This window comes from Zonotrichia leucophrys, chromosome 2 (assembly GCF_028769735.1).
Source record: "Zonotrichia leucophrys gambelii isolate GWCS_2022_RI chromosome 2, RI_Zleu_2.0, whole genome shotgun sequence".
In the NCBI taxonomy this organism is placed as follows: Eukaryota; Metazoa; Chordata; class Aves; order Passeriformes; family Passerellidae; genus Zonotrichia; species Zonotrichia leucophrys.
In genome coordinates, this window is record NC_088171.1 from 48,468,680 (window position 1) to 48,492,422 (window position 23,743).

The 23,743-nt window shown below is 38.5% G+C and overlaps 1 protein-coding gene across 4 annotated transcripts in view; it reads right to left on the minus strand.

The window, feature by feature from the left end:
* Positions 1-23,743, minus strand: part of ELMO1 (engulfment and cell motility 1) — a 303,547-nt gene that overhangs the window by 133,372 nt on the left and 146,432 nt on the right. For all 4 annotated transcript variants that reach the window (XM_064704898.1, XM_064704900.1, XM_064704899.1 and 1 more), the window contains one exon: positions 14,882-14,990. In XM_064704898.1, coding sequence (XP_064560968.1) covers positions 14,882-14,990 — 109 coding nt within the window. The remainder of the gene's footprint in view (positions 1-14,881; positions 14,991-23,743) is intronic.

The window sequence follows — 23,743 nt, forward strand, 5'->3', positions numbered from 1 at the left end:
AAACTTTCTGTTCTGTGTGAGGTCAAGAAAATTTGCACACAAAGGGTGTAGAAACAGACTCTAACCTACATTCTCTTGTATCCTGGCACAATAATGGTATATAAATTCATCACACGAAATGTAAATGTTTCCTCCACTGGGGCAGCTTAGCCTAATGAGAATGAGCTGGAATGGTAATTTTTTTCCCCTGACTTCTCATGGGGACAAGATGCCCTTTATTTTTGCTTATGTTTTCTCTTTTGTCAAAAATAATACATAGGTTTTGCTTAACTATTTTGCATTCAGAAATTATTCAAGAAATGCATGCTGCAATTAAATTCAATTCCTTGTGCAACTCATACAGCACAGCACTGCATCTCCTTTGTGAATGGATAAACAAGAGTTCAATAAATCAGGAAAAAAATCCTGGGGAAGTTCACTGCAACTTTGAATTTTATAGGGAAGTGAGAATTTAGTACCCCAGTAAATTGGTTGTTAGGTGTGTGTGTGTGCTACAAGGGGTGACATCTGATCCTCGCTCCAGCCTCTACAGCTGCCTCCCTGCCAATGCTCTGGCAAGGCTCTTTGCGAATACTGTCCCCTGCTGTACTAAGTGAAATCCAATCTCCAATAAAACCCACCACTTGTGCTGTGGCTGTCCATGCATGGGAAGATTTGTTTTCCATTAATACTTGTACAGTAATCTGGACCTCGCAGAAGTTCATTTAATGAGAAAACAAAAGGAACACACACACACACACACACTGCAGAAGAAGTTTTTAACTGGAGTGAATACTAGAAATAAATAACTGTGGCAGTTTTAGCATCTACAGAAACACTTAAAAAATTCATAATTTAGTAGTGGCAGGGAAAAACTTTTTTTTTATATAATTCTAAATGAATAGATATCTGAAAATATATCTAATCACTTCAAGCTGTCACCACCCACCCCTGGAATCTGAGGGTGGAAAAGAGAAGGAAAGGAACTGTTGATGATGGAAATGCTGTTATTTGTTCATTGTCAGTGAGCAGGGACAGAAATAGCTCTTCCAGTGCAATTTTTTCTCTCTGAGGGTCAACTTATCTTTTTCAAAACTCAGTAGCGCAAGATGCTGCTGCTACCACAGTTAACTGGAAAGTTTAAAGGATATAAAATCCATGAGATTTTAAATTCCAACTGTCATGAAGATCGCTGAAAATTCCAGTTTAACACATCCATAATTACCCAAGGCTCCACCTACCTAATGCAGAAGTTACAACAATGGAATTTTTCTAATGTTGTAACATATTTAGCATCATCTTGAAACTCCAGGTACTGTAACCAGAAAAATTGCACTTTTAGAGCTTTTTTCCTCAGCTCACTTTGATAAATGCAGACAATGTCAGATTTTGACCCTCAAAAAGGGTCAAATAAGAGAGATCTTAAGATTTTTAAATCAGTCTTGGGATGTCCATTCCTAATTTAAAAATGGAAAGACACCAACTCTTCCCCTTGCTCTCAACTGCCTGCTAAAGAGTACGCTTTCTACATAACACAAAATTTTTGTGGATGCAGAGATAGGAACAGCTTTATGTCCTCACTTGAGCAAACAAGAGCATCAATGTGTCAGCTATTCTCTGTGCTACTCCACGTGCCTATCTATGAATGACCACCACAGGAGCCTGCTGCAAACCAGCACGTATAGCATGCCAGTGACTTGCAGCTTCAATAACACCAAAGGAAATGGCTTCAGAACATTAACAGGTCAAATTCCTTAGCCAGAGCTATCCTCAGGGAATTTTTTTATTTTATTTCTAACCTCACAATTCCAAACCAGAGAGCTAATCCAGCAGAAACACCAAAGCCACAGAAACCCCTCCCACCAAAAACCAAAACCACCAGACAACACCAAACAAAAAAATCCTACCACCAAAACAAGAAAACCAAGCAAACAAACCACCAAACAAAACAAACAACCCAACCAAAGCAACTCCTCCAAAAGCCCAAGAAGCTATGCCTCCTCTCCACCATTTCAGTGACATTTCTGAAATTCCTACATGGAAAATAGAAAAGTTAACTATAAGAAAATTTCATCTCCGTAGCTGGTAGTAGCTTTCTACAGTTACCCTGAAAGGCCATTTCATTAGATAATAAATTCATCATGATATCAAATTTACATAATGTTTTTCAATGACTTATTAATATGCAAATATTAAAAAAAAGATTGAAAATCCAAATGTTCCTAAAACATGAAGATATGCTAGTTAACAATGGGGGTGGGGGTGAATCAAATGGAACCTCACCACTGCACAAACAAAGAGAACACAAGAGGACACAAGAGACTGAGCTCTAGACCACCTGCATTGAAAGTCCTGTAGCTGTCCTAGGTATTGATGAAACCAAAAAAGTATAATTTTGAAACACAAGGAAACAATTATTAGAAAATATTACAGCTGCCTGTCACTATTTAGAAGAGGTAGGAAAAGAATGGGGTAGATGATGGCTACACTGTTGGAAGCTGAAGGAAAAGAAGAATTCCAGGACAGGTTTCCAAGCACCTGACTATAAAGCTCAGGAATACTTCACAAATAATCCTCAAGACTTTTAACATCTTTAAATGTAGCACATGATCAAAATACTCTTGTAGATCAGTGGTCCTCTGGACTTTCCAGATGACATCCTTATAGCAAGCCTGATACTGAATTACTGTATGAAAATGCAGCAAACTTTCCCAACTGGAAATACATTAGACTCTGGGACAGTAATTTAGGCAATGACTACCAACATCTAAGCCCTTAGCTGCTATCAGGGCCATGGGTTCCAACAGCACCTTGCTGTTGGTAGGAATTGCTCTAGTCTTACCACAAGTCCCTCACATAATATATCTGGGAAAAAGTGATATAAGAAAAGTTGGCAATAAAAGTAAAAAAGAGGGGGCTGCACTGTCCTTACACTCTGAAAACTTTTTATAATAGATGATTCATTGTTTTTCATGGCAGTGATCAGCTTGCACCGTGGCTCCACAGAGTGTTTTTGATACCTGCAAAACTGTTACCTCTGAAATCACAAGGTTTAATGTTTAAACAAAAAAATGGGAAAGAGATTGGACATTTTCCATTTTTACCTTTTAGGTTTCACCAAAGATTTCGTAAGAATCCAAAAGGAGACATCTCTTGTTTGTTGGCTGAATTTTTTTTTCAAGCTAAGAATCTTATTTTTGTATTGCAAAACATAAAAATCAAAGCCTGAATTAAAAGTAATTGCATCCTGATTAACTAATAAATATGGGACCTAGACAGACATACTCAAAACTGTTTTCTGTGGAAAAACATTCACTTCCTCATAGTATCTTTTAATTGGCACTGGCTCTGATGACTTTTTCCTCTAAAAAAAAGTTTCCATTTGTTTTGATAACAGCATCTGCCTTAAGCAAAGCTAGCAATGACACTCCTGTGTTATGGCTCAATCAGTTTTTTGCCTATTTAAGACTTCAGGTAACTTTTCCTGCTTAGATACATCTCCTGAAGTTTCTTTAATCTCTCAGGTTATGCTTGCTAGCATTCTAAAAACCTCAAATGATTAACAACTGAGCTATTCACTGAGATACTGTGCAGCCTACCTGGAAAATGAGAATTTCAGTTCTACAAGCTCTGCTGCACCCTGTGACAAACATGAATTCTATAGTGTTCAGTCCCATTTTGTCCAGCTAAATAATGTCCTGTTACTGATTAGGATGAACATATTGTATTCCATGCCAGATGGCAAAAACTACGGAGACCTAAAGTCATGATGGAGAAAATATATTATCAATATCAAGATGAACAGAGGTGAAACTTGGGGTTATAAAGCCATTTACTGTACTTACTGTTTTGGTAAGTTTGGTGCTTCATCATCATTCAGAGCTTGGAAAGGCCCAAGGAATTAACTGTCAGAGATTTTCCCTCAGATTTTTACTATGCAAATATTTGTGCTAAAAAGCTACAAACATAAAAAATGAAGTACAGCCTGTCAAAGCACAATCAAACAGGACTTAGTATCCACCAGAAGAAAATTTATTTGCAAAAAGCTTGAGAGAGTTAGCTTTACACCAACAACCTCTTTCCCACTCAAGTGTACACAAACAAGCAATGATTTTCTGTCTTGATAACCTACTTCAGATGAACAAAGAGTCCCACACTTTTCCTTAGCTCCTTATCAGCCACTTCATACATGCCTGTAGCTAACATCATTATGCTGTGGTTTTTAAGTGTCTGTCAGCAAGAGGGTCTTTGATGTGAAGAGACAACAAATCTGGATAGAGCTGATGGATGTTTTAAGTCCTTTCTTAAAGGCTTGATAGAATAATTAAACTGATGCTCTGTAGTGGTAATTAGGGGAGAAAATAGAGCCACCAGCCAGTTTGGGGAATTATTAGCAAGCTGTGCACATATAAAACACAAATGCTCAGGAAAAATATGCAGAGAGCTTAGTACTGAAGAGTGGGAACCTAGAAGTGCTGGAGGCCTTTGGTCTGTTAATGCACAGCATTTGAAACTGCAAGAGAAAGAATAAACTGTGTGTACACACTTCAGTAGCAAATAAAGCATAAGGGGAAAATAGGATATATCAAACTGGAGCTGCAGTTTTTTCCTTTATAAAGTACTTGGAAAGATCCAGAAGAGTCTCAGCACTCTGTGCCACCAGGACATACACAGTACATTAAAAGGTGTTCAGTGGCAGCTAACAGCTCTTCTGTCAGAAAGCATTTACATATTTAACAATTCTTCAAAGAGAACTCAGTTTTGGTACAACATCCCCAACAGAAGAAATATAAAATCACAGGAGCCTAGATTAGTTTGACAATCTGGCTTCAAAGACAAAGACCAAGCATCTCAATGGGTGACTTGTATCTCCCTATTAACAAAGCACACACTGTAATAAGATCCTGGAGTAAGCATGAAATTATATTCCTCTAATGACTTATCAGCACATATAGGCACACAACTAATGTGTACAAAGAATGCAGTTCCAAGTTGTCCAAAAGCTGCTGGAATTACAGGAGACTGCTGTTTCTGAGAGGTTTCCTGAGAGCCTATATGGACCTCCTGACAAACATTTCCTTTCCTCCTAAGGAAAGAAAATGTGAGAGGAACTGTAAGCCCTCGAGAAGAACTAGGACCATTGTTTTTCAAAACTCTCAGGAAATAACAAAATAGAAAGTGCAGCTACATTAGCTGAAAATGTGCCAGTTGTGCCAATACTTACATTTCCAGTGCCCTACAGGAGTGATTGGATCCTTATGCAAAGTTTTCCAGCAGGTCATGGCTTCATCTCCTGTCTCTACTCCACACTACATCACAATTACATTTGTTATAATGCTATTAGCCATTTTTTTGGCTATGTGGAATTCCTCTTCCAAAATCAAAAGCACTCTTCCCTCTCCACTTCTTTCAGGTTTATATATATTTAAAAATTACATTGAAGCTATTTTTCATTTTACAAAAGATAGCCATGATATATCTTCAACACAGAGAGACCAGAAATGTTATGAAACAAGAAATCCAATTCCTTCCCACATATAAAGGGAGACGCCATGAAAATTCATTCATGACATTTAAACATTTATACTAAGTTTCTGCCAATCAAGGAATATGGAATAGAACTTGTGGGGTAAAGAAGCAGAGCTGAAAGGGCAGTTTCAAGAGTGGATGTACTCTCTTTTTAAACCTTCCCTCATGCAACAGAACAAAATACAACCCCACAGACTCCTGTTTTCATTTGACTTAGCCAGCACTATTTAAAGCTGTTGGTGAATGTGAACACCTCTAAGGCCTGTGAGAGGCCTGAGGGTCTGTAGCTTTCTCCTGCCCCAGTTCCAGCCAATCTGTGCTTCTTCAAGAAGGGCAAGTGAAGTTTAATTGTAAGAAGGTAATTTTCTTAAGCTTTTCATTAGGAAGCATTTCAACAGAAATGAAGGTGGCAGATGGTATTTCAACATGTACATATCATCAGTAATCCAATGTTAAAAACCTGTGTCACCTTCACAGCATAGCTCCAGTCATTCAGGTTACTCACCATTACTGTTATTTTTACTTGCAAAGAAGACTGTAAGATATTTACAACAAAATAGATTAAGGGCAGTTTGACAGAATAAAATATTTATAGTGTATGGTAAATAATTTACAGAAAAAATATTAAGATTTCAGGTTCTAATCACTTTGTTTTCATTGTTTTGATTACTTCCGAGAAAACACTCTTGCAAAGAAAAAAACCCAGGCACATGCCCTTTTTAAGAGATTAGGAATGATTGACGGCTAAGTGTAACCTTTCCATGAAAACAATTCTACCTCCAGTTTCAAGTGGGTATATGTTCAATAAGTTTAAAATAGCATTCCACAGTAGTGTGTGGTGTCAAAACATAAGCACAATTATATCACAAAACCTAACTAGTCTCTGGTTTAGTGTTTGGTTGCTTTTTTTTCCCCTGAGAACACTTGCTTTCCCCTGTCCACCAAGCAACAGAACCAAGGTTTTTTTGTCATCCTAAATAAACATAAGCAGTTTTTTTAAAGTGCACAATGCCTGGCTCCAGAAGCAGCATGTGTTAACCAGAGAATAGCTTCAGACAAATGTGTCTAAGCTGTACTCAGTGCCTGCCTTACCCCAGTGAGTGCTGCACCAGGGCATTCTGTCCAGGCTTCTCTCTCAGATGCCTGGCAATGTGAATCTGAAATACTTGCAGAGCTCCAAAGCTCCCCTTGCAGATTCAGAGTTTGAAAAGGTATCTATTTTTCTTAGGATAAACAAAGTTTAAAAGTCTAAGAGAGTAATGCTTTCTGAGTGAGGACCTGACTGTACAGTCAACAGCAACACAGAAGTGCCTCCAGTGCCTTGCAAACATCCTTGAAACTTCATGTGCAGGGATATAACCAGAGACAATGGTACACTGGCTGCCTCAAAGCCACTCCAGTAAAGGATTGTTAAAGGATACTCAGCTGCTGAGTGTAGGGACCATTCTTTGCAAGGCCCTATGCATATCCCAAAATACCACACATTTAATGGCCTTTCCAAGTCCAGCTTTGTCTTGGGAACTGAAAGGATCAGTAGTTAATGCTCCTTTCATCAGAGATACTGCTAATGCAGCTGTTCTCAACACCCCAAAATCATTCCACCTTTCTTTGGAAAAGGTGCACCTCTTCACCTGCAACACATCTTATCCTTCACCCTGAAAACCCTTTGCCAACACGAACACTTTTGGAATATAAAAAACAACATAAATGTTCACTAAAATATGCCATTTTTAAAAAATGGAGTTTTATACATTGTTCAGTTCTGTGTAAAATTCATTAAGCAACTTTACTCTCTGAAAAGGAGCAGCTGCAAAATTTCCAGTCCTATGCACAGCAGTGCTGTGAAACCACAAGGGCTAACTTCAGATTTGAAGCATAGCTTGCTACAAAATACAAGAGATTATGGCTACTTTTAGTAAATCTATATTTCCAAAATATTACCATAAAAAGAAATTAGGAGGTAAAAAAATAGATTCAAAGATTATCTTTCTCTTAACTTCAACCTGCTCAGAATTAAAATGTCTGTGAACAATGAGTAGCCCTTAAAATGCGCAGAAATTGCAGCAAACATCTCAGCTCTCTGAAGCTCCTTTCCTCTGCATTTCAAGTGAACTTTAAACCCCTGAATTTTATTAAAAGGTTTTGTCTAACTCTTCCTTCTTCAAAGCCTGATTAGAATCACAGAATCATTTAGGCCACAAACACCTCTCAGGTAATCAAGTCCAACTGTAAATCTAACACTGCTAAGTCCATAATTAAACCATGTCCCAGAGTGCCACACCTACCCATCTTTTAAATACCTCCAGAAATAGTCCCTGAACCACTTTCTGGTCAGCCAAGGTTTGGCATTGCAAGAAAGAAGTTTGCTGTATTTTTATGCTCTTGGGAAACCAAGAAGTGCTGTGGAGCACACCAAACAAACAGCTAACAAAGCTCTACAGGCCCAGAAGAGATGCAGGGTTTTTGAAATGGGAGATATTTTGGAGAATTTATTTTTATATTTTTTCCTATGGAAATAAATAAAAATATTTTAACCTATGGAAACTTATTCCTATGGCAATAATCCAAATTACTTTAACATTTCTTGTTTATTGTCACATCTGTCTAGACTTTTAAGCTGCTACTTTATGCACTATAGACTATTTTTAAAAAGTTAAAAATCCTGGAATTGGGTTCCAATAATCATATTGAAACAAATTACAGCTGTTATTCTATCATGCCATCAAATTTTCCCAAGCTACAACTTCCAGTAACTGCAGGAAATCAACATCATGACTTCTTTTTTCTCCTCTCATAATTCTTCAGCTTTCTGTTCCACTAGCTCCCTAGTTCAGCACCCTTACAGCTAATGCCTGGACTTTATTCCCAGGTTGAATTTATTAGTTTTTAACTTTCAGGTCTTGATTCCTGCTACCCATTTAAATACCACATGAAAGAGTTCTTCAGTCTTAACCAAAATAGCTTTGTTGTCTTTTGGATACATTAATCAGGTTCTAAAAAAAAAAAAAAAAAACAAAAGCAAAAAGCACCCACACCTCTTTCTTGCCCCTGAGTGGAGTGGTTTTTGAGTTGCTTTCCCTGCACCATGCTCTTTGGTATTAATAACAATATTAAAAACTGAGAAAATGCAATTTAAAAGAAGCTAAAGAATCATGCACCAAAACCTCAATAAGATGAAGCACTTCAAACCTACAAAACAAGTTATGATCCCTGCTCCAAGAAATCAGACTGTGGGGCAGACAGTAGGAAAAACACTAGAGGACAGCGGGCAGGCCAGCATTTCCAGCTAACTGACCCAGCAGTCAGCACTGTACCAGCTTTGAAGCCATCAGTACCAGGTGTAGAAAATAACATTCCTAAATCTGTCTCACTGACACTCAGTGGTAAAAGTCAAACATCTTGCTTAGAAGGTGTCTGCAGCTCTGTTGCTCATATTCTCACAGATTACAGTAGAAATTTTCTAAAGGCTTCACACTTTGCTATAACCATGAAGACTGAGTCTTTTTAGAGTGAGAATAGGTTAATTGCGTAGAAATTATTACCTGCCTAGAAAAAGAAAGCTTCATTTTGTCTCTCCTGTAGGATTGTACTAGCAAACAGAGAGGACTGTTCAATAAAATAAGATTCTGCTTTCATACAAAGGAAAAGTACAGTTTAGACTACTCAGCAAGTTACTTGTTTTGCATCAAGAAGGACAAGCATATTTAATATCCATAAAGTCAGGAATGGCTAATTTGACAGCAACACTTCCAAAGGAAATATTCCCCCCACCCCCTTCCCTGCTACAAACCAGTTTTCCAATGTTGCTTATTTTCTAGCCTTCAGACACAATCTGTTGAATTTTTGCTATGAACAGGAGTTATATCTGTTGAGGTGATGGTTTGGGCAAAATGACAAAAAGGTGGATAGGTAAGAATGAATGCAGCAAAAAGCTACAACAAAAGAGGTTGGAATATGTTTTTAATTCTTTTATTGTATTCATAATGAAAGCTCGTGATGAAATAGAAAATTGCTACCTTTCACTAAATAACTCTTTGACCAGAAAAGTTTTTCAGCTTCCTAACAAACATTTCTTGACTCATAAAATTGTTCATTCTCCAGAAAATGAAATTAGAAGAAGAAATGCAAGAACAATGCCAGTAAAAGAAAATCTCCTCTTTTATTTACTATTTTTAGGGCTTTATTCTATTTAAACTTAAGGAGATGGAAGAAGAGCGTAAAAAGGCAATTAGCTTTCAAGCAAGGGGAAAATAATTTCAAATATGACATTCAGTCATAAAAATATTGCATTTGCTGTAGCAAAAGGAAAATCAAACCACATGAGCCCTCAGGTCTGGAATGCTGATCCTGAAATGGCCAATGTGCTTCCAGGGAAAGGCCAATAGAAACAAACTACACTGCACACTATGGGCTGTGCAATGCAGAGGAAAAATTGCGCAAAGAGAAAAAGTGCTTCCTGACCCCTGCAGCAATCAGCCTATTCCTCGAAGCATGAGATTTGATTACCTTCATCTCAGTGGGCACAACAATGAATACAGTGGGCACTGTATCCTTTCTAATGCCCAGCACATTCTAGCTGAGGAAGGGACACCAATGTAAGAATTTCTAGAGCATTTTGATTGTGGAACCTGGGCAATAACTGCAGGAAGAAATCTAGAGAAAAAACATGCACATGAAAATACATGCATGCATTTAGATCTCTTTTGAAGAAAAAGAATATTATAAGTTAATTTCAGTCTAACAAATCCCATGATAATTAAATTCCCCATGCCAGAAAAGCAAAAAAATCTCAAACCCAAAACCAAAAGCCCCAGGGAAGATATTTATCTGATAGAAGCTTTAGGGCAATCCATACATAGATATCTGACATGTGGCATAGACTCTTGTGGTCTGTCCTAAAACTTGAGTGCAGATTTTTGCAAAAGTCCCAAAAAGCAACCCCCATCAAAATAATCAAATAGGAACACTGGCAGTTGAACATCTGTGTCCTGCTCAAAAATGCACTGAAAAATACATGAAATCTGACATGCCTTAACTACAGAAAAACTTCAGCCATGCAGCGATAATGGACATATATAATCATCATAATGTTATGATGATATATGTTAATAAACATCATAATGTTATGAACATCTTTAGACTACTGCTCTGTTGCTAGCACTGTCTTTCCTGAGTGCACACAGTATTAATTTATAGAAAGAAGGTAACAAGTCCAAGATGTTTTGCTAGTTCTGCATAAATCAGGTAGCATGGTCCACTACCATTTCCCACCAGGAATGAGAGTTTCAGGGGATGTTAGGGGTAGAAACAGTGTCACATGCTGAGCAGAGGTGCAGAGAGCTGGACACTGTAGACTCAGATCAGAGAGCATTGGGGTTACTGAAGCAAAATGGTGAGCTTCTCACTCATGACAAATGCTAGGTTTAATGAACTCCTAATCTCCCATTAAATATACTAACTCATTTTTAACTTTTACATTCATCTGCAATGTTACTCTCTCCCTGCAAAGCTAGAAGTTTGTTCACGGGTAATTCCTTCTCCTCTGAGCATATATGACGTACTAAAACTTGAATAAGAGGGAAGGTGGAAGTTACCTCAGCTTTTGTAGCTACTTAGGAGGAGCTATGAATGGCCTCCCCTTTTCTCCTCTTTGTAAACCTGTCAGTGTACTAGAATAAGGAGTGTCTAAGTACCTAACTGTACAGGAAGAGGAAGATTGACCACTGGGTCACAGTGTTCCTGTCTGATGCCATCTCCAAGATACAGAGGACAAGAAAAAAAAAATCCTCTTGTTCAACAAGATATACAAAGGAAGCTATTACTGCAGAAATCAGAATTACTACAGTGTTTCCTAAGATGAGTGCCTGGGCAAGTACTCATTGAAGACATTCTGTTCAATGTCTTTTTAACAGCAACAGTAGCACAAGATTAAAAGATTTATGGTTAAATATCCCACTCTTTCCTGAATCAGAAGTTTTAGTGAAGAGGCTTATGGATATGTTGCATTCTAGCTTCCATGTTACCAAAACACTACACCAACCTTCCTCTTAAGTTTTACGTCCTCTACTCTGCAAGTCCACCTCTGTAAAGCAGTTACCATATGCTCAACTCACAGCTTGCACTTGAGCTTTCTCTATTTACACAGGATCTAAACATACACTTAAATGCCTTGCTGAAAAAGAGATGAATTTTCAAGTCATGGACATTTGGGAATCAAAGTCAAAGAATTAAGGAGTCCAGAATCTGGATTCATGGATATACAAAAGTAGACTAGCATGCCTTTAACACAGTCTTGTGAGTCCTTTCTGGGATGACTGTGTGCTTGAGAGGACCAAAAAGAAATAGCAAAATGTCTTCTTGTTGCCCAAAGGTACTTTATATGGTGGAGCAAGGGGAATATAATCAGCATTAAAGTGCTCTTCATAAATAATGGACAATCTAGCAGCTTTTATCTACTCTGCACTTTAAAATAAAGTTTCTACTGCTGAATATTTCACGAGCAAAAGGTCATTTATTGTGGCTTTTAAACTATACAATTCAGAAACTTTTAGGAAAGAAAGTTCTACATTGCAATGCAATAATAGTGAGTTTTGAGAAACATGGGCCACCTTAAATACACATTTTGAAACCTACCACATACAAACTCACGGGGACATCTTTGCCCTGAACTATAACTACTGGTTTTTAAGTTGTCCAATCCTATTCAGCAATACAGCATTTAATATCAAGTGAAGCATAAACCTTAACATACATTCTCCTGAGCTGTCAGTTCTAGTTTGCATTTCTTACCAAAATATACTGCTGATCACAGGTCATTTAGATGTAGAGCCATGACAGCCATTTTCAGGAAATTAATTTTCTGCACATTATTTTAAAGGTGTATTTTATTACAGCCTTTTCAAATGACAATTAGAGTTCCACATAAACAAAACCATTAAGGAAGCACACTGGTGAACAGGTGAATTGTCAAGATGAGTTACAAGTAACCTTAACTCTGTCCTCTCTGAATATAAGGCCACAACACAGACCTACTGCTGCATCCAGAGACAGATGTTCTGTGGGTGTAGATCAGCACGACTTTACAGAAGTCAGTCATGCTACATCTGGTTTCTATCAACAGAAGCACCAGTATGCTTCTCCTTAGCACCATAACATTTACAGTATCCCACACCTATAAATGACTGCCACGGGAGCCTGCTGCACTTCAGCACACCAAGCATCCAGAGACTTGCAGCCTCAGCAACACTGAAACAAGTGCCTTCAGAACATTAGCAGGTAACATCCCTTAGCCAGAGCTATCCTCAGGGAACCTTTTCATTTTCTTTTTAACCCCACACTTTCAAACCACAGAACTATTCTAACAAAAAAAAAAAAAACAAAAAAAACAAAAACCAACAAAAACAAACAAACAAACAAAACCACAAAAAACCAAAACAAAAAAACCCAAAAAAACAAAAAGCCAACCCAAAACCCACAAACATCCCCTGTCCAAAACAACAAAAACCAAACAACCAACCCACAATCAAAACAAAAAAACAGATTTTAAAATATCAACATTCCTTTTGTTTTTAAAACAAAGGTATTTTCTAGATATGGTAATTGAGCTCCTACCCCAATTCCTCTTAGCTTATTCACAGTCCCCACTTAAAAAATTTAAAATATAAGAAAGGAATTAAAACATGAAAGGATCTATCTGCAGAAGTTAGAAGCAATCAGGACAAACAGTATCATACAGAGCAAATCCTCAACATACAGCCCCCTGCATATACAGATGCCAAACCTGTCTATGGCAAAAAAATAAGTTTATCGAATGACTTATCACACAGCAAGGAGGAAATCTGAGACACCTGACTAACTTCAAGATCAATCATCTTTTTTAGCAACAAATTCCAGTGAAAGTCCCATGAAGTGATGGGACATGCATTAAAACACAATGCACAAAGCTATTCTTTGGATTTTAGATATTCTTCCGTGATTTTGTAAAAATAAAATTGATCTTTAGCACTTATTTCAAGTAGGCTTACAGCTTTATTGAGATCATATGTCCCTCCTACATTTACCAGCAGAAAAAATCAGGCAGATCTGTCATGCGTGATTTGGCATTAGACACCTCAACTGCAGCAGTAAGGTTATTTTAAAGAGTCGTGTCTGCTACAGTCTGAACCTTATACAACACACTATCATTGCCAAACATCTAAAATAGTTGCTAAACTCTTTATTTATAGACATAGTAAATGTGGCCCTTAATGACTCTGGTTTACTTAGGATGGTATTCAAAAGCCAATATTGTCTCATTTGTCTGGGTCTGTCAAACACAAATAACAATTTGGAAGCTGCAAGAAATGCACAGGTTTTATCCTGGCCCATTGCACAGAGGCAGTTGTGGGGTTTTTTTGGTCAATAAATTCTCTCAAGACATTACATTTAAAAACTTCAAGTGTATCAGCCAAATTATACTTTTAAAACAACTTTTGATGCCTGTTGGCATCAGGGAGAGTAGGAACAACGATACCTGTGGGCTCTCTTGCTGCCTTTTACATTGCTCTTCTCTCATTACATTTCATGGGCATGGGTGTAAAGATAAAAGAAAAAGATCTTTAGTAGGGAAAAAAATTCAAAACGAAGATGTCTCTGAGGGAAGCAAAGCATCTCAGTTTTGCCCCCTGCTTCTGTGAGGAGAAAATGAAACTTGTTGGTAGAACTTGCCAAAACAGACTGCAGCTGGATCCAAAATATTATTGATGGGTAACTGAAATTTATACGTATCAATAAATACCAACACGCTATACTAATGAAGATACAGACATGCTGCTCTGTTTGATAGTATCTAACAATTTGTCGAGGGACTGTAATTGAAGCCAAAGACAACTCGTTTACTCTGTATTAAAATACAGTAATTAATATCACACTTTCAGAGTAAATTTTATGTCTATCATCTGATATTTAGATAGAGCTTCAGGTATCTAAGAGAAAATGGGATGTGTCAGTTTAGATTAGGAATCCAACAAAGAATGACCATGATCCTTATATAAAACCAACCTATGGACAAGGTTGTGGAATGTAACAACCACGAAGTTTCCTACACCAAATCACCCGATGGGAAATTAACTGACTCCCCTAGAAAAGATGCAACTTTCCTGCTTCTCATAGAAGAGAGTCAAAGAATAGGTGCCCATTTCCCCTGTTCCACCCTCATCCCTGTGATGCCACAAACCAGTAGGAGAGAGAAAATAGATGTAGTCATTCTGAGTGCCAGTGTTCTACATTGATCTATACCCAAAAATGCTTCTTGGAAGAAAATCCTTGCATTGAAAAAACTCAGGTATCACTGAACTCACTCCACAGTTCTTAGAGGGCAAACAGATCAACTTACGTAGCTCTCCTACTTTGAGAATTTCACACAGCATCTTTGTCAGCTCAATGCTGCTTCGGCCAAATGGGCACTCATGCTTGTCTTCTCGACTGCTGTTCTCCAGGACAATCTGAAGGTGGAATCAAAATGGAAAACAATCAGTTTGAAGAACCCATGAGCTGCGACACTGTTCTCCACATCCAACATTTACAGGGCATATCAGACTTAGTCTAGGAAACTGTATGGGGAATTCAGGAAAATGTATTTTAATAAACCTTAGTCTTCTCCACAGCTAAATGACCTATGCCATTTATGTCATGGCTTCAAATTGAAAGAGAGTAGGTTTAGATGAGATATTAGGAAGAAATTTGTTACTGTGAGGATGGTGAGGCACTGGAACGGGTTGCTTAGAAAAGCTGTGGATGCCCCACCCCTAGAAGTGTTCAAGGCCAGGCTGGATGGGGCTTTGTGTAACCTGGTCAGGTGGGAGATTTCCCTGCTCTGAGGTTAGAATGAGATTTCTGAGGTCCTTTCCAAACCATTCTATGATTCTATGTCTGAGGCAGTAAGCAACATATACATATAAACACAGTGCTGTTCCATGACCAGCTGGGAAGTTTTGCCATTGCTATGCAATGTTGCTGTTCTGCACCACCCTGACTTGGAGAAACTGAAGTAGAAGCCAAAGAGAAAGAAATAGTTTCATTTTAGATGTGCTGGTTAAAGGAAATTAGGTAAATTATTCATAGGCATGAACACACCTAGAAGGATCTATAAAACCAAACAGAGACAGAATTTTCATCATTGTATTCAGCCTTCAAAGTAGGCTCAAGTGATAAAATCAAACAACACACAAAGGAAGAAAATGTATGCATTCTCTCTATTATGAGAAGAATTTTTTGCTTATGTGCAAAACATTTCAGAGAATAATCACTCTTGTATCAAGCACATGAATGGTGCAAAAATGACTGAAGGAGAGTCTTTGCATTCTCTATTGAGCGACACTGTAAAATAAATGGAAGAAAATAACTCCTTCTACATTTATATACCCATTAAGTTCTGCCATATCTGATACAGTGAAGACAGTTTTACTTGGCACTACAACTAAATAAGAAATGAAAAGTTATAAAAATACTATAGATTTCACTTAAGCAGTGAGCCTGAAAAGAAAGAGCAGAATAAGGTCTGGGAAAAAAACCTGAAATTGTCAAAACAAATTTGAAGTAAAAATTGTCTTTGCAGAACAAACTTTGCCACTTTACAAAAAGAAAAACCTCATCCTAAGCAGCTGATGCATAGCCTAGGGATGAGGGACAGAAGAAGAAAATGAATTTCAAAGGTAAGATATTTTGCCAAGCAGCAGAGAATCCCAGAAGATCTCACAATTTTTCTCACAAACAGGTGTTAAGACACTGCTCTCTGCCTTGCATTACTCCTGTCTTGTTGGCCCCCATCTCCATCATGGTTTTTTTTGGCTTTCTGTGTTGTTTGTGGCTTTTTACTTGTTTGTTTTAAATCTTTCTATTTTTACAGCAAAGAAAGGTTTGCAAAGGGCTTCGAGGCTGGAATTCCACCCAAAACCAGGAGGAAAGGTGGAGGGGAGAAGCAGTTCAATACTGGATGACACTAAAAACTTTCCCTCACTTCTCAGATATTGGTTTTGACTGTTTAGATCTAGATGGAGATTTGCTTCTAGTCCTTCTTTCCTGTGAAGCAGCTACATGTGGGAAAAGAGTGAAAACCCTAGAGCAAGTAGGAAAGTTATGTGCTTCACACAGCATGCCAAGGTCTCTTCAAAAAGTATCTATTTTAGTCCTACAGTACAAAGGGCAGCCTCTAGTTGCTCCCAACCCTTCACCCAGGGATGTAAAAGGGTGGATGCTCTCTGTGTTATGAGAAAACGTGATCTCTTGGGTTTGTTTTCCAGTGCTGCTGATATTTCCTTTGGTTGCTTACACTTCCCACAGAAGCTTACAAAGTCATTAGGAATATGATATATACTTTATCACCACAATTTTTTACTGGCCTTTTCCAACAGTACTGTGTCATGTTCCAGAGTCTGCCAAGAGGATTCTTCCTTCTAGAAGTTTTGGTTTAAATGCCAGGCAATTGCTCCATGTCATCTCTGGGTAACAGTAAATCAGAGAAACACCCCTGCTATTTTTGTTTTACGTTGCTGCAGCCGCTGTTCAAGAAACATGTGAATATGACTTTATATTCTGGATGAGTCATCCTGCTTCACTCTCTCTCATGGAGGATAGAGCTACAGTTCTACACTCAAAAGCAGAAGCAAAGATAGAGTAGCACCAACACAATGGAAAGCTGTGTGTCTCAATACCTCCCTAAGATCACTTCCCTCATTCTTTTTATTACCCTGTTTTATCTCTCACATAATAAAACATAAAATCTGCATACTGGAGCAGGGGGTTGCTTCGACACAGATTTAGATACAGCAGAGAAACACTGGTAATAAAATCAATGGAGAGGCAAATTGAAAGGGCAAGGGGGAGGGAGAGGGAAGCATGGGGATGTATTTTTGCTCGCTGCTGGCAAATGCACTTTGTTGAGTCTCACATTAACCCGACATATTAACATTTCATGAGCACATAAATATTTAATGGTGACACCATATATGCATATAATGTAAGACAGAATTACAGCAATCAATAAGAATGCCAGAGAAATAGTTAAGGCACTGTGTATTGCTATACAGCAAATTAAATGGCAATTTGAGTAATCAATATGTAAAGCAGTCTTAAAATGATCCTCAGAAACACTCTCTACAAGCATCAGTTTTTTTAGCATTTGCTGTACAAAATAAAGCAGTGCTGCCATGTCACATTCCTTTAAGAAAGTAAGATGGACGGCCCTTTACTGCATCTAAATATCTGTAGGCAAATTTGACAGATATGGATCTTCTGCAGGAAACAGCAACAGTAAAAAGGGAAAGAAAAAAAATAGGTTCTTATAAATATCCAAAGAGAAATCATTCCTAGTCTTGGCAACAGATTTACAACATTCATTATTATATTTGTAATACTCTTTTCACGACTTCACGACTCATATCCTGTTCCAAAGTAAAATGCTATAAATAGAGCTGATAAGGACATGGTTTTAATGTTATTTCCTTTATCACTGTGGTTACGGAGGAGAAATAAGCAGGGAATGGACACGTTCCCTTCATAAAGTGATGAAAACAATACCAGGGAAAGAAATATAACACACAGCTCAAGACAGAAAAACACTTTGTTCTATCTATAGAGCATACTCCTGGCTTGAGTCACGTTTTTATCACAACAGTCATTTTACCACTGGAAGGAAAGTAGTGAGGAAGCTGCAAGCCCACACAACCTTCCTTTAAACGGAGGTCTATCATTAATGCTCATTAAGTGCTTCACCCTATTATCTTCCTCCACCTCCCCATCAAAAATCCACAGTGAGCTGCAGATCCACCAGACATTCACAATCAGCAGCCACAATGGCTAAATTTTGCTTGGGGAAAACAAATATTCAAAAGCAGAGACCATGGACATTGCAGCAGAATTCCTGGCACCACAGAATCATTTAGGTTGGAAAAGATATTTAAGATCATCCAGTCCAACCATTAACTCAACACTGCTGAGTCCAGCACTAACTAAGCCATGTCTCCAAGTGTCTACATCTATATGTCCTTTAAATACCACCAGGGATGGTGACTCAACCGCTCCCCACTCCCCAGAGCAGGCTGTTCCAGTCGTTGACAACCTTTCCCATGAAGAATTTAGATATCCAACCTAAACCTCCACTAGCACAACTTAAGGCCATTTCCTCTTGCCCAGTTGTTTCTTCCTTGGGAGAGAACAACTCCTACCTTGCTACAACCTCCTTTCAGGGAGTTGTAGAGAGTAATAAGGTCTCCCCTGAGCCTCCTTTTCCCCAGGTTGAACACCCCCCCACTCCCTCAGCTGCTCCTCATTGTGCTCCAGACCCTTCCTCAGCTCCATCGCCCTTGTCTTGACAAACTCCAGCCCCTCAATGTCCTTCTTGCAGTGAAGGGCTCAAAACTGAACGCAGGATTCAAGGTGTGGCCTCAGCAGTGCTGAGTGCACAGCGATAATCACTGTCCTGGCCACACTATTGCTGATCCAAGCCACGATTTTAGGGGCCTTTTTGGCCACCTGGGCACACTGCTGGCTCACATCCCATCTTACTTCAGTACTATCTTGACACTGGTTTGCCCTTTATTGCAATACTACAAATCTATTTGACTGTCCTTTATTCTGATACTACAAATCTATTTCTGCCAGTTTTTCCTGTCTTCAGACCTTGTGAAGTTACAGAATTGGGTAGGTCAAGCATGGAAATGCAGCTTATAATACACTAGATGTTATACAGTTAAAAACCAAAATAAGCTCACAGTACAGGAGTATTAAATTCTGCAGATCCTCTTCTCTTCCTCTTGTGTCTTTGATCAATACTGCCCATTACCATGAGGCAGAAAAAAAAAAATCCACCATAATGTGTAGTATTCAACAACAATGTATATTTTTTCTTTAGGGAAGAGCAAAAAAGTCCAGACAAAAATCTCAATAGAAAAACAAAAGAAAATTACCAAGAGAGGGCAGACAGGAAATATCTTAGTGATGTTCTTTGTAAAAATAAACAAGAACAAAACAACAGCAGCTCAGAAAATGGAAGGGAAAAAAAGAAAAACTGAGTGAGAGAAGCATAGAATAAGAAGAAAATGAATGAGATTAATTGACTAGCAGAGAGGAGAGAGGAAGAGGTTGAAAAATGTTTTTTAGAAATGTAAGGAGGTGAAATTTTTAGGAAATCAGTGTTATCCATATTCTTGACAGTTCCACAAATGCAAGTCTGTAGCCCGTTAAGGCATGAGAATTGAACAGTATTAGTAGTAGAATACAGTTCTGCACAGTTATTATTATTTTAAATTATCAGTACAGTTATTATTATTTTAAATTATTACATTGTTCCATCTATCTATGGAACTAAATCCAGCTGGTGTCCAGTCACAAGTGGTGCACCCCAGGGATCAGTATTGAGCCTAGTCCTGTTTAAAACCTCTGTCAATGATTTGGGTGAGGGGCCAAGTGCCCCTTAAGTCAGTACACAGATGATGCCAAGGCGGATGGGACTGCTGATCTGCTGGAGGGTAAGGAGAAGGATCTTGACAGACTGGATGGATGGGATGAGGAAAACAGTCTGAGGTTTAACAAGATATCTACCAGTGGCCCGTACAATACATAAATAAAATTTATGTATTTAAAATCTAATTTTAAAAACTCCAAACTTATAATAAAGAAAAAAAATAAAATGTAAATATGCAAAATTAATAAATAAAAACATTAAAAGTTATTTTTTAATTTAAAATAAAATAAATTTCAGTATCATGCCAAGATCACAGGGAAATAATGCAAATTTCCCAGCAGCAGAAAAACTCCTTAGAAGACACCAACATCAAAATCAAAAAGATTTTCTAAATTTATGGCAGTGTGCCTTTATGATTTTCCATTGAATTATTCATTGAGTCTGTCACTACCTCAGGATCCCAAAATAGACCCTCAGAAGGCAGTGGACTACGTGAAGGATTTTCCACACTTGACTACTATGGGTTTTAAAGTCTGCATCAGCTTCAGTAGTGAAGCTTATACCTGCATCTAAGAGTTAATGACTGACAAAAGGCAAAATTTTGAAGACAGGTATCTTCAAAAGCTTCCTCATCAAAATCCAGGAGGCTGAAACCACCAGACAGAAACATTTCTCCTTCACTAAGAAGAAATATCGACTTAGCCAGTCCCTTAATCCTTCACATTAAAGATGAAATTGTCTCAAAGCATATTGCCCATGGCAACTGCAGATGTAATTCTCAGATTCCCAAGCCAAAATCAGAGCTTGGCAATGAAACAGAGATGCATTGTGATTAGGAAATAAATACAGAACTGAAAGAAAGGCAAGATCCACTGTAGCTGCATTAATACTTCTAATAAGTCCCAGAGCAGGCAATTCAACGAATATTGCTGCACTATTAAAAAGGAGCATTTCTACAGACCAATTTTATAAAATGATCCTGTCTTAATAGAGAACAAGCTTTTTAGCAGCCTGCTGCAGGTTAATATCAAGAGGTTCAGAGAGCTATTTAGTAGAGATCATAAAAACCTCCTTAGACCCAAAATGAAAGGTCAAGCAGCATTTAAATATCCAGAAACTGCAGGGATTCTCTTCCTTTTCTTGACACTGCTTTTTTTTTTCCCCTAAGCCTCCTTATCACATATGGTAGGCTTCACCATTCGCTCTTCATTTAGGTGCTTTAGGTGAGTCTAAGAAGCAAATCTTTAAGATATGCTTCCTGAGAAGGGTAAGAGACTACTGCAGACAGACACGGTTTTCATTCCTCCTCATCACCAACTTTGCTTTCTTCCTAAGGTAGCTTGTCATTTGCTTCAGCTTCAGCATCAGTCTTCTTCCAACATCCTTCACTCTGCATTGTCCCCTGCGACGCTGTATTTTTAATTTCCAGTGCTTCCTCTCTCTCTCATCTCACTCTTCCCTGACATTCCTGAGTCATTATAGAAATTTCTCATGGCAAAGCTAAAATAAAGCAACAGTTATTTCTGTCTGCCTCTGGAAGATACTAGAATTGCAATTTAAACAAAGATCTGGAAGAAAACTTGAGACCTTCTACAGATATTGAAAAACAAGAAAGGGCCACTGACATGTGACAGCTTAACATTTCCAAAAGTTGTTTTTTTTCTGGAAAATTAGGATGAAGTTATACTTTTCAAAGAAATGTACTGCCAAACAATCTCAAGCTAAATATGCATGGTTCTGCAGGTGCTCACCTAGCAATAAATTTTCATTCTCACATAAACACCTTAGCTTATGAACCATGACTGCAATTTTTCTTTTCCATCTAAAGATAAATATGCAGTGGTTTGCCTCGCATCTTCCCCCTTTCTTTGCAGAAAAACCTTCTTCTTCTTCTTCTCTCTATGAAGAACCCACAAATAGTGGTAAGGCCCAAGACAAGAAGGCTCCATTGCCCTGCCATCCTCAACAGCAGCACCAGAATGTGCTCTTCAATTTGTATGTCACAGGTATGGGCAATGAACTGGTCCAGTTTGGAAACTACCAGTCAGGTATTCCTCTCCCTCCATGCCGCCCACAAATGTAAGAAGGTAATGTTTTTCCTGAAGTTCTCCCCTGGCTCACCAATGGCAGAGGTGGAAGGCAGAAACTCGCAGTATCTGCAGAATATAGCAGGTTTTTGAATTTTTTCTTTCTTTCATAATGTAAAACATGCCCTATGGGCGCCCTAATGTTATTGTGGTATGGCTATATCTGAGAAAAACATCAACCTTTATAGCACATCAATGAGCTTAGCAGCCAGAGTTACATCACAAGTGCTCTGGACATGGAGTAAATGGGAAAACCCATGACAGTCAAAAGCTAGTTTTCTTTCCCCATGCATAAGCATCTCAGCTTTGCAGGTGGAGGGACTGTGGCTGCACAAAAACTAGCACAATCTTTGTATGCTACTGCTGCAACCTTGGTGTGATTCAAAATCTTTTGAGGACAGTTGCTAGGCTTGCATCAATTTCTGGGCCCTTTGGATCAGGATGTAATTTAGACAAGAGCTGCCATAAACCTGGGAACGTTTAGGAGAGCTATGAATGGTGGAAGGTGATCTGAACTCATGCCTTATGTATCCCACTGCACATTCCAACATTCCACACAGGGCTGTGCAGAGAGTGCCATGACCCCCTCAGAATTCCCTTTCTCAATGCTAATTTCGTGTGTATGCTGCAACCAGCCACTCCAGGATTTTGCATCTTTAACTGCAGAGGGACCCATCTCAATCCCCCTCAGCGATGGAGGCCCTCAGGGCTGTCATGTAAAGGAGAAACATTGTGTGATGTTTGGGAAGAAATAAAGCACAGGCAGAAAGACACTTGGATGTGTGAGTGGAATAGAAAGCTTGGCTGAGAAAAGACAAGAACACATTAATAATCTGGGAACCTGGCTTAGGCAATTAGGTCTCTTTGCATTCATTCATGAGACTCACCAGGAAGACTCATGTAAAAAACTCATTTTTCTCTCCATATTCTACAGAAAAAAAAGGTTACATCTTTTCCTACCATTTCTGGGAGGGGAGGAAAGCATGGCAGAAATCAAGCTCAATTTTATTTCAGAAAATGCTGAAATTATATGTTGGACTCCTCATATCTGATCAGGAGAGAGTGAGTAGGCACGAGGAGACTTTGTGAATTGACGGAAGGATGTGTAGGCAGCCTCCTATACAACAACTGCATGGGCTAGAAAGTATACGGCAGACAGTCTGACTGTGACTCAGCCCATTTGGGTTCTGAAAGGTCCCTGCAGGATGCCAGCAATCTTCCTGCCTGCATCACTGGCACTTGCAAACAGCACCTGCTCCTCCTCTCTGACTTTTGAAAGCTTCAAATGCAAAAGAGCTCCCTCCTCAGCCTCCCCAAATGTAGCTGCTGGGGAAGAAGTGTCGCTGCATTGCAGCTGTGTGAGTAACCAAATTACCAGCTCAGCAAACTCAGGGGAAGGGAGATTTTCTAGTACTGACCATAAACTAAGTCATCTTCTAATTTTCAGGTAATCAAAGTCATTATTGGTGCAACCAAAGTCCATGTGTTGGGTTTTTTTTACTTGGAGCACTGTAATAACTTTTAAAACTTGTTTTAAAGGCAAGAACAGAAAATCTAAGAGCATACCACTAAGTATCTTACACATCACTCACAAAAATTTAGAAGCGTTGGATCCATCATAAAATGGATCCAGCTTTCAGCATGGATTTCAACACTGCCTTCCCACCCTAGTGATAATCTTTTATATGGAAAATTTCACTTGCAATAT